General features: G+C 48.5%; 1 protein-coding gene across 1 annotated transcript in view; it reads right to left on the bottom strand.

The window, feature by feature from the left end:
* RAB6B (RAB6B, member RAS oncogene family) overlaps positions 1-12,099 on the bottom strand; it is a 137,755-nt gene that overhangs the window by 55,992 nt on the left and 69,664 nt on the right. The window contains exon 2 of the mRNA XM_030576307.1: positions 9,693-9,751. Within this exon, the coding sequence (XP_030432167.1) occupies positions 9,693-9,751 (59 nt within the window). The remainder of the gene's footprint in view (positions 1-9,692; positions 9,752-12,099) is intronic.

Here is a 12,099-nt window from a genome sequence, read left to right as displayed (position 1 = left end):
TTTTCGTCCAAGGCAGATTGGCGGAGGCCCTGGAGGTTTTTCGCCTTCCTCTGCAGCATGGGGCATAGGTCACTTGCTGGTGGATTCTCTGCAGCTTGAGGTCTTCAAACCACAATTTGAAGACTTCAATAACTCGGACAGAGGTTAGGGGTTTGTTATAGAAGTGGAAGGGTAGGGTTCTGTGGCCTGCTTGGTGCAGGAGGTCAGACTAGATGATCACATTGGTCCCTTCTGACCCTAAAGTCTATGAATCTATGAATCTATGACAAGTACAAGACTGAATGAGAAGTCCAGATCTATCAGTTCAGGCCTGGATGCAGCAGCTGTAATCATCTGAGTGCAAGGCATCAAAAAAGAAACAACAGAAGAATAGTGTGTTAAAAGGGGAACTTTAGGTAATTTGACCATTTGCTAAACCTTAGAGAAAATGTTCCTTCCCCTTGTTCTACATTCTGATGGCCATGGCTCTCTAATCACCTACTGCAGGGATGCAGGACGTGAACAGTACGGGGCTGCAGCCAGCCAATCACGGAGGCTGGAATTCAGAAAGGAGCCTAAGGGCTTATCTACATGGGGACATTCAGGAACATTAATCCAAATTAACTAAGTGGATTAGTTGAACCTCGTTAAATCCTAGTGTGAACACCCTAATTCAGAATTAAAGTGACCTGAAGTTGATTTAGCTTAATTCACATCCAAAGTAAACTAAACTAAATCGAATTAAGGCCTCTTTAATTCTGAATCAGAGCACCCACTCAGGGATTTAATGTGGTTTTACAAATCCACTTTAAATTCACATGGTTCATCAATTTGGAATCATAGAATATCTGGGTTGGAAGGGACCTCAGGAGATCATCTAGTCCAACCCTCTGCTCAAAGCAGGACCAATACCCACCTAACTCATTCCTGCCAGGGCTTTGTCAAGCCTGACCTTAAAAACCTCTAAGGAAGGAGATTCCAGCACCTCCCTAGGTAACCTATTCCAGGGCTTCACCATCCTCCTACTGAAAAAGTTTTTCCTAATATCCAACCTAAACCTCCCCCACTGCAACTTGAGACCATTACTCCTTGTTCTGTCATCTGCTACCACTGAGAACAGTCCAGATCCATCCTCTTTGGAACCCTCTTTCAGGTAGTTGAAAGCAGCTATCAAATCACATCCGCCAACTCCTTTAGCACCCTCATTGGACTTGTGCTCATCCAGCTTTTCTAAATAGTCCTGAACCACTTCTTTCTCCACAGAGGGCTGGTCACTTCCTCCCCATACTGTGCTGCCCAGTGCAGTAGTCTGGGAGCTGACCTTGTTCGTGAAGATAGAGACAAAAAAAGCATTAAGTACATTAGCTTTTTCCACATCTTCTGTCACTAAGTTGCCTCCCTCATTTAGTAAGGGGCCCACATTTTCCTTGATTTTCTTCTTGTTGCTAACATATCTGAAGAAACCCTTCTTGTTACTCTTAACATCCCTTGCTAGCTGCAACTCCAAGTGTGATTTGGCCTTCCAGATTTCACTCCTGCATGCCTGAGCAATATTTTTATACTCCTTCCTGGTCATTTGTCCAATCTTCCACTTTTTGTAAGCTTCTTTTTTGTGTTTAAGATCAGCAAGGATTTCACTGTTAAGCCAAGCTGGTTGCCTGCCATATTTACTATTCTTTCTATACATCGGGATGGTATGTTCCTGCAACCTCAACAAGGATTCTTTAAAATACAGCCAGCTCTCCTGGACTCCTTTCCTCCTCATGTTATTCCCCCAGGCAATCCTGTTGATCAGTTCCCTGAGGGAGTCAAAGTCTGCTTTTCTGAAGTCAAGGGTCCTTATTCTGCTGCTCTCTTTTCTTCCTTGTGTCAGGATCCTGAACTCAACCATCTCATGGTCACTGCCTCCTAGGTTTCCATCCACTTTTGCTTCCCCTACTAATTCTTCCCAGTTTGTGAGCAGCAGGTTAAGAAGAGCTCTGCCCCTAGTTGGTTCCTCCAGCACTTGCACCAGGAAATTGTCCCCTCCACTTTCCAAAAACTTCCTGGATTGTCTGTGCACCGCTGTATTGCTCTCCCAGCAGATATTAGGGTGATTGAAGTCTCCCATGAGAACCTGGGCCTGTGATCTAGTAACTTCTGTTAGTTGCCGGAAGAAAGCTTCGTCCACCTCATCCCCCTGGTCTGGTGGTCTATAGCAGATTTTCATCACGACATCACCCTTGTTGCTCACACTTCTAAACTTAATCCAGAGACTCTCAGGTTTTTCCTGAAGTTTCATACCGGAACTCTGAGCAGTCACACTGCTCTCTTACATACAGTGCAACTCCCCCACCTTTTCTGCCCTACCTTTACTTCCTGAACAGTTTATATTCATCCATGACAGTACTCCAGTCATGTGAGTCTCTGTTATTCCAATCACATCATAATTCCTTGACTGTGTCAGGACTTCCAGTTCTCTCTGCTTGTTTCCCAGGTTTCTTGCATTTGTGTATAGGCACTTAAGGTAACTTGCTGATTGTCCCACTTTCTCAGTATGAGGCAGGAGCCCTCCCCTCTTGCAATCTCCTGCTGGTGCTTCCTCCCGGTATCCCATTTCCCCACTTACCTCAGGCCTTTTATCTCCTTCCCCAGTGAACCTAGTTTAAAGCCCTCCTCACTAGGTTAGCCAGCCTGCTTGTGAAGATGCTCTTCCCTCTCTTCATTAGGTGGAGCCCGTCTGTGCCTAGCACTCCTTCTTCTTGGAGCACCATCCCATGGTCAAAGAATCCAAAGAGCAGTGAACAGCAGAGGCTAACAGAGGGAGTTTGCCTGGGATCTGTCTGAGAGGAGGTACGCTAAGTGCTGCATTAGGGGGCCTGTGTTGGTGAGTATCTTAGTGTCTGTTGTGGGGTAGTTTGTCAGTTTGACCATGTGCTTGATTGTTTGAAAAGTGTGAATTGGGAGTGCTTTGTTCCAGGTGGGCCTTGAGTGGGCCTGACTGTTATAAAAAGGCAGTCAGCAGTGAACCAGCTGAGTGGCGAACAGCGGAGGCTAACAGAGGGAGCTTGCCTGAGGAGGGTGCACTGAGGCTTTCATTTTGCAGGCTTTTCTGAATAGTTACTGCAACAGCTGAGGAAGCTCTTAGAAGGAAGGAAATAGGGATGCTGAGCGTTCTGCTGTTGTTACTTGCACAGGATGTGCCATGTTTGTCTTTCTTCCACAGGACAGAAATGACTTTGTTTGTACAAAGTGCAAGCTGGTCTCCATATTGGAAGAGAAGGTTTGAGGTCTGGAGAAACAAGTATCGACCCTGCGTTGCATAAAAGAAACTTACCTGCGTGTCCCCGGGTAGACAAGACCTATGAGTGCCTCAGGTGGCTTTGAAAGTCCCAGCCAGAGTTTCTGAGTGTATTGCCTCAGCTGTCTAACATGAAGAAAGGAAGAGCAGCGAAGCACCTTCCTACCTTCCCTTATTGTCATTTCCTTTGAAATTCCTTCTTTTGAATGAAATGGCAGCTCCAACAGAGGCCATAGTCCAGTGAGGACTGGGTACTGCCCTGTGGGTCCTTCTAAAGTGCACTCCTTGCCCCAGTAGTGAGGAAGGAATGTTGTTTTTGAGGTGTTGATTCAGCAGACAGCCCAGCTGGTGGGGCAGCAGCAACTGCACCAAGATGATTTTGCAAAAAGGCCCAGAAACACATTTTCACAGGCAACCAGAGGAGAGGGTGACTTACCCTTATAGCTGCTGCTGGTTTGTAGGGTGGGGCTGGGAAGCTGGACCCCACCAGTGGGAGGTGCTGCAGGGCCCAGCAGCAAAAGGCAGTTAGTCTATCTTCACTGGTCAGCCCCAGTGCCTCTAAAATTTTCTGCGATTGGCTGATGGGTTGTGAGGAAACCAGCCACTTCTACTCTCCCTGTGTTTAGTGGCGGGTTGGGTAGCAGCAGGCTCCATCCATCTTGCTAGGAGGGGATTATGGATGGGGCACCAGGGTCTGTTGCTGATGCCGGTCTGAGGGGGAACCTCTTGGACTTTGCACAGCGCAGGCACAGTCTCCTGGTGTGAGGGTGACATTACCACTGGTATTTCAGCAGTGCCACAAAGCCATGATCAGGGTCAGGGGCCCCACAAATGCATGGTGAGAGAGAGTTCCTGCCCCAAAGCGCTTCCAGGCTGAGATGAAGACAGAACATAACAAGTGGGTTCAACACACAATGAGAACAGAGGAGGAGGGAGGACTTCATTGGGAGTTAGGCACCTAAATGCCTGTGAGGATCTGGGGCAGAGTCAGATGCAACTGGATTTCTTTTACTTCTTCTTTTTCTCTTATTATAAGTTCCGCTGCCTAGTTCCTTTCCTTGTGTTTTTCCTTTGATTTATTTCAATAGCAGTAAATCTTGGCACTTGCCTGCTTCTTGACAATTTTATTCCACTGGGTAACAAGGGAAAGTCACATATTCAAATGTCTGTGTTTCAGCATTAGCTCACACTCCGTTCCCCTTGTCCAGGTTGTGGGCCACACGCTCCCTCCCAGTCATCCCAGCTGGCTCTCTCTTTAGAAGGTGTTTGTGTGTATGGGGGAGGCTTCTCCTCCTGCAGCCTCCACATTCCTGCCCTCTCCCAGCAAGCAGCCACTCCATCTCCATGTGCTCGAGGAGGGTGAGGGCACTGGGACCCTGCCTTTCCCACTGATGTCTCTCAGGATGCTCTAGCTGGGACTTCCTGCCCCCTGCTGTTCTCTGAGTCCTCCGAGGTGCACCCTGGAAAGGGGCTGGGCTCAGCTCCCATGTGCTAGGGTGAGGACTGGGGAGAGGGTGATGATATCATTATTTCACAGGATCACCGCTATGGGCGTTAATGAGTGTGTGGGGTATTTAGAGCTCACATGTCTGCGGAGATTGAGAAAGTGGGACAAAGCCCTTTCCCAGCATATCAGGTATCAACCCACCTTGGGCTTAGATTTAGGGCTTGTGGAGAGGTGTGGGGCTCCTGCATGCAAGAGGGGCTATAGGCCTTGGGATTAAAAAGGCCCCTAAAGGCCTGGGTTGGCGTGAGACAGGCTCTAGCACTGAAAGGGAACCAGCTTAGGGGAAGCTGTTGTCCTCACCCCTCTCACTGCTGCCAGGATGGCTCACTTTTAGGAACGATCCTGCCTGTTGTTAAATTTGCAGCCACTTGGATATACATCAAATGCTTGGGCCAATCACTGACACCTGCCACTTCTGGCAATGTGGTGAATTGCCGTGGAACTGGTGGGAATGGCTGCAAACATTACCATCAGCAGCCATCTTGGAGCAGGCAAGGGCATTTTGGAAGTGCTGTGTGCCTTGGTAACTGTTATCTTTCCTTTACCCACAGTGCTTTGCAGTGTGAAACTGACTGCACTTCTCTCCCTAATTGGGGCAGTCAGAAGAGAAGGAGAAGTCACCAAATTATTTAACTTGGGACAGCAGCAATCAAATATTTACCAAGCAGAGCTATTGCTTGTGTTTGCAGAAGCCAGCATAGCCATAATGGATGTGAGGGAGCCTTTAATACACCAATCAATACAGCCTGCTCAAACTATGCCTGTCCTTTGATGTATTATTTAATTGCTTGTAAAAGGTGAAAGAGCTGTTTGTTCACCTCAATCAATTGCAACACTGATTAGATCAGGTGGCCCTGGGATGCCAACATGGCTGAGGAAATGGCTGTCAAATATCACTAGTCCTATTTCTCTCAACTAAAAAGCATAACCTCTTTCAAACTACGTGTTGTGAGCATACTGGCTCTTGGCCCCACTGGGAACCCTTCTCATCTGAGGAAGTGAAGGGGTGGCCTCCAGGTCGGGGATTAAGAACAATCAGCAAAGAAGGGAGGGAAGTGAGGACTCAGCAAATATGGAGAGTGACTTCCTGTCATGCACTGTGCCTCAAGACAGTGCCCTGCAACTCCCACGTTCACTCACCACTTGTATACGGTGCCAATATTTTGTACAAAAAATGCCTTGTAAGGTATCATAAAGTCATGATCTGCTGAAACTCATTGTTCTGTCCAAATATGTATATCATTATTGTATATGGAGTTATGAGATTTTGGTATATGGTTGTTATTGAAATAGATTGTGAGTCTCAAAGGAGGTGACCCACAGCCAGCAACCAGCCATTGACCAGCAGGGGAATTGTAAACAAGAGAGTTACAATTCAATAAGATACACTTGCTCCTGCTACACACAATGGCGCTTGCTTAACTCTGGCTCGGCAAGGCCTTAGGACATGTGATGCTTGACTCCATGTTTGAGGCAATATTTTTCCAGGCACATGAACTGAGGGTATTAAATAAGGGACAGGAGCACCATGAGATTATCTCCTCCCTGACCTGTTCTGAAGGCAACAAGAACATTTGAAAGAAAAAGACACTGAACTGGGGAGATTGGTCCCAGGCTAAGCAGAGAATTCTGCCCGTGTATTAAGAACTGCTTACAATGCTTAGTGGGGTGAGAAAAACTGTGTGATTCAACTCTTGCTAGATATGATACAGTTTAGAATTTAGAATGCATATTTACTTTTTATTTCTTATGTAACATTCTCTGACCTTTATACCTATCTCTTATAATCACTTAAAATCTATCTTTCTGTAGTTAATAAATGTATTTTAATGTTTAATCTGAACCAGTGAGTTTGTCCTAAGTGCTTGGGGGATCAGCTCAGGTTTCAAAGGCTGGTGCATGTCCACTATCCTCTGAAGAAGTGGAAAACTAATTAATGAACTTGCATTGTTCAAGAGAAAGTCTTGAGCAGTGTAAGACGAGCACATTCCTGGGGTGCAAGGCTGGGGGGATTTGCTGGTGTTTCCCTGTGTATAATTCGTGAGTGGCTTAGAAAGCATTCATGCAACTTAGCTGAGTGTGTATCTGCATGTTGTTGGCTGAGTGATAACAGTACCTAGAGGGGTTTGCTGCTTGTCACTGGCATAGCATTGTAAGAGACAACCCAGGCTGGATAGTGAAGGCAGCATAGCGGTCCCACAGTTCCAGGTTGTATCCCGGGAGTCTGTCACACTTCCCCTCTGGTTTCTTTGTTCAGCATCCTCCCTTCTCTTCTGCACAGGAAAATGTCTCCAGACACTCAGCAATCCTGCTCCCAAACACAGTCCCACAGATACAGCAGTTCTTGCCCCTCAGAGCCCCATGGCCAATAAATCCCATTTAGGGAATGTCTGTTCTCTTCATTAGCACCGAGAGGCTGGGCTCGGTACAGGACCCTGTCACTTTGCATTGAGTGACTGTTTTATGTAGAGACCTCAGCGTGGTTCGCACTGGACAAACCAGCAAACGAGAGAACACAGGAGGACAGAATCCACAGGGAGACTGGACCCACCTTCTTGGGGTGGGGTGGGGACTGGATTGGCTACAGGACTGATGATGGCTGGAGCACCATGACCCCAAGGGAACCCCCCAGCTGCTCCCGAGTCAAGGTAGCTTTCCAGCTGCACTGTGCTGCCTGGATTGCTCTGGTTCTCCTAGATAGTTCCTTCAGTCCAGCTGCAGGGCTTCCTCACCCCTTGGGGAGCTCTGAGACATCTACCACCTAAGTCCTGCTCCTTAAGGGCTCTCCAGATGTTCCCAGGACAATCGCTTCTCTGCCCTGACTGACTCCCTTTACATTAGGCCATGCTAGTCATCTGGGGCTAGCATCTGCCCTCCTTGTGCAATGACCATCACTGCAGCTGACAAACGGGGGATCGAACCAGGGACCCTCTGAACAAAATGAGTGATACCCCCACTCCACAGATCAGCAGCTGTGCTGTGAAGGCTGGGGACAGACAGGCAGCAGAGCTGGCCTCTGAGCACTAGCTAGCTGGAGGGCTGGCAGAAAATCTTGTCCCTGCTGCCAGCTCTTCTGCAAATGGGCTGAGGGATGCCACTTGAGACAGGACAACATGGATACTTCAGAGGCAAGCCCAAGGAGCAGCTGGAGCATGTGGCTCCTGCAAGCCTGCCCCAGACATATGAACCAGTTACAGCCAAAGGGCAGGAGCCGCCGTACGTGGGAGTCAGGGGCTGCCGAGGCCATTTGTGACTGAGGGAGGTATGTCTGCTCCCGCTGACTGTTGTTTGCAATGACAATGAGGTCCGGTCCAGTCAGGGTGCTGGGAGAGATCTGGGTATTGGAGCAATCGCTGGGTGAATTTCTGCCTCCCCAGAGGGTGTCAGAGGCCAGACCAACCTAGCAAAGGACCTGAGTCTCTACTGCTTATGCAAAGGAGCTGGGCTCTCTCGCTGGGTCGGTAACAGAGTCTTGCTCTGTGGATCAGGCACAGAGGGGGACATGTGACGCACACTGACTGGTGAGTTACACGCATGCTGAGCAGTCCCACTGACTTCGCGGAGAACTCATGGAGCACAGTACCGGTCACCACAGCTGGGGCATCCAGGTCTGGCCCCTGATGAGAGCTGTCCATGGTTTCATCACCATCAATGGCACAGCCACTCCTCCCTAACAAAGGTGAGCCTTCTATGTCAGGGCCGAGGGACCTTGGTAAAGTGCACAATCAGGGCAGCTCACACCTGCATACTCAGAGAAGGAGGAGTCCTACAGCCAGGAAAATGTCTCTGATGGGGTTCACATGCAGATGGGGCTTTCAGGCCATGTATTGCTTGAAAAGTCACACTTTGGTTCCTCTGCAATGGGAGCTGCCAGCAGACACATGTCGCAATCGATTCCATTCTCTCTCAGCTAAACTACGCTTCATCTAGTTTGGATCGACTGCTTACCCCAGGGGAAAATCCCTCCTGAGAGAAACAAATCCAGGAAAAGTGGAGATGCCAGTGAAAGGGGAAGTCTAGATTGAGTTACATTTTGTTCATTGGGCCCAGGGGCATGTTGTTCAACCCACAAGAAAAGTAAATAAAGGCTGAGAAATCCCTTTGTCTGAATGCACAATGAAAGGAAAGAGAAACCCAGTCTGTGTCTTTGGGGTCCCAAGCTAATTCAGGAAAACTCTAGTGTACAAGGCAGAGTAAGGACATGAAGAACTTAGTTCTGGTTCTCCTCAGCTTTACACTGACTTCAGTGGAGTTACTCCTGATTTACACCAAAACAAGAAGAGAATCAGGCCCCCTGCACCTTGGCAACAGCATCAGTATGAAACTTGGGAAGTCTGAGGCGATCACACAGCTGATGGTTACATCTCATTACACACCTAGAACTCAAAACAATTCCTTTGAAATTACAGACACTATCTGCATAAAGTAGAGAACTCCATGAAATGTATAGACTGACTATGTCATGATGGCTGCAAAACACGCCAATGCCAGCTACTGCGGGGAAGGGGTAATGTAAAGAGTAGCCCAAGTGCACGCATGTCATTCACCACTGGAAAGCCTGTTGGTAGCCAGTTTGCAACCCAAGTGCATGTGTTCACACCACTGCACCCATTTTGGGATGCTAGGCAGAAGCGTTCCCCAGAAGACCCTGCTGATTTCATTCATGAACAAGGAATTGGATGCAAGTATGTAGGTGCCATCAAAAATAAACAGCGCTACAATCTAGATCTCAGGGCTGGGCTGTACGAGGAGTTGTAAGTGGGCCATGTTCACATGTCCATTTTCCACCTCTGAAGAAAGAAAGCTTATTTCTGCTCCAAGGTGGGTCCAATGCTGTGCACAGAACATGGCTGGGGGATTGACAGGGAGTAGGCGGTGCACTGGGGTTACTGTCACTCCAGATCCAGAAATGGAAAAGGGTCTCACCTGATACGTGTTGTCAAAACTGTCATACATGAACCTTGTGATAAGGGACGTCTTCCCAACTGCAAGAGAAGAAGGAACAAGGGATTAGGTGAGGAAGTTCACAGTCAGGCCCTTCACTTTCTTTTAAAGACCAAAGGTGAAAAGGTGACAAGAACAGCTCATGCTAATCCCAGGCATGTCCCTGCACACCCACACAGCAGCGAGCAGCCCACTGACTGATAAGAATATTCCTGCGGGTCAAGAAGCATAGGCCTGGACCCATTATTCTTCTGCTTTACATTCTTAGGGGGAAGTAAAGCAGAGCATCCCTTTAAAGTCATACAGCTCCCAATCCCCATCCATAGGCAGCGGGGGGGGTCACAGCTAGTTTGGGGGCAGTGGTGTTAGAAGAAAAGCATGTGTCTTAGATCTGTAGCTGTGGCCATGTAGCTGCTTGCAAGGTTTGATTGGGCCAGTTCTGATAAAATTAGCCAAAGCGCTAACTCCTGTGATGTCGGAGCATTATTGTTCTGCAAAGCAACAAGCCTGCTCTTAGGGTATTTCCACCTGTGTGATATTCCCTCACTGCCAGCAGTGCACAAGGTCACTGGAATGGAAAATAACCAAACTTTTCTCCCCTGGTGGCTGTGCACTTCACCTCACCAACCGCAGAGATTCAGTGCATGTCTGTTCAGCCTCAGTAAACCACTGCCACTCCTCTCCATCAACTAGCTGTACTCAGAGTGTGCTGCTGTCTTTACTCCACCTGATCTAGGTGTCATTTTCAGAGGATGCAACCACAGCTCTGGCTCTCCCCTCCCACATTCTCCCATGGCTGTATTAAGACCTTTACGATAGTTGTGGGGTTTTCTTTTGAAAGAATTTGGTCATTCTGGGCCAGGCTCTTGGGAGGTGAAAATCAGAGTATGTTGATTTACACTAGTTGAGAATCTGGCCTTCTCTACGTGATTGACTCCTCTTCCTTGATCGAAGAATAATGTACCCAATCTGGCATCGTCAGTGATTCCGATTAAATGGCACAATGATAATTCTCTCTCCTATGCAGGGCTAGTTATTTTGAATGTCAAAATATTAATTTTCAGAGGGAATTAGGTCCCTAGCATGCACTTATATGCAAAAGCCACTGGAGAATTCAGAATGGCATCTGATGAGCAGGGACCCTTTCCAAGACAATCTCTCAATCTTTTAAGGTTCACCCATCATGACGCAACCCCCCCGCTGCAAGTGCCTGGAGTCGACAATGAACTTGGTCAGCTATTGGTGCAGCATGACATTGTGTGGTGCAAAGCTGTGGGCCCATGCCACGTGAAATATGGATTTAGCAGATGACACACACAGGGCATGTGGAGCATCTATGGTGCTGAGTATTGTGTAACTCAGAGACACTGGATGGATTGTTTTGTGACTCAAATTTAATACTCGGTTCCTGAACCAATGGAAAGACTGCCATTGACTTCAGTGGTTTTAAGATTAGGCTCTAGATCTCCTCAATTTCCTGCTGCACCCCTCCCCGAAAGCACAGATTTGCTAAAGAAAGAGAACCATAGCAATGTTCTAGCCCCCAGAGAAAGCTACCCCCACATTGTATTGGGCGAGTTGCTTGGCATTCATACTTCACAACATGCCGTGGCCCCTCACACCGCTCTGACAGCATAAAGGAACATGGAGCCAGCCCCCAGGCAAGGCCTCTGGGGTCAGCAAGTCCCTGGGGTGAGATAGACATGCCACCACAGGTCTCCTCTGCCTTCTTTGCAAAGCTTACTGTAAGGGGCATGCTGGGGCACGAGTGCACTGTGATCCTGCTGATCTTGGGGCCGTTAGCAACCAACATAAGGTAGAGCAGCCCTGAGGCAGGGCCCAGAATCCAGGAGGTGCAAAGGAAACAATTTATTGTCTCAACCGTAGTTTTAGTTAACCAGCAATGCGGGATTGCTTGAGCTGGAATAGCCAGGGTGGATTCTTATGAGTAAGGCTACGTTTCAGTCACAGGTATTTTTAGTGAAAGTCATGGATAGGTCATGGGGAGTAAACAAAAATTCATGGCCCGTGACCTGTCCATCAATTGTACTATATACCCCTAACTAAAACTTGGGCTGGGGGGCCAGGGGTGCTCTGGGGAGGTGGTTGGGCGGTGCCACAGGTGCTGAAGAGGGTGGCCCGGCACCTTTGCTGATGCTAGGGGGAAGGCAGGCAGTGGCACACAGCTTGGGACCCCTGCTGGTTTGCGGAAAGGGAGGGCAGGCCATGGCCCAGGACCTCCGCTGGTGTTGGGGGGAGAAAGGTGGGCAGCAAGACGTGGCCCGGAACCCCTGCTGGTGCTGGGGAGGGGAGGGGAGGGTTGGTGGGGATGGCAGACTCCCTACGTGGCTCCGCATGTTCCTACAGCTCCTAAGGGGAGGGAAGGCCA

This window comes from Gopherus evgoodei, chromosome 9 (genome assembly GCF_007399415.2).
Source record: "Gopherus evgoodei ecotype Sinaloan lineage chromosome 9, rGopEvg1_v1.p, whole genome shotgun sequence".
Lineage (NCBI taxonomy): Eukaryota > Metazoa > Chordata > Testudines > Testudinidae > Gopherus > Gopherus evgoodei.
Note: the sequence above shows the minus strand (reverse complement) of the source record. Positions and strands in the feature narration are given on the sequence as shown.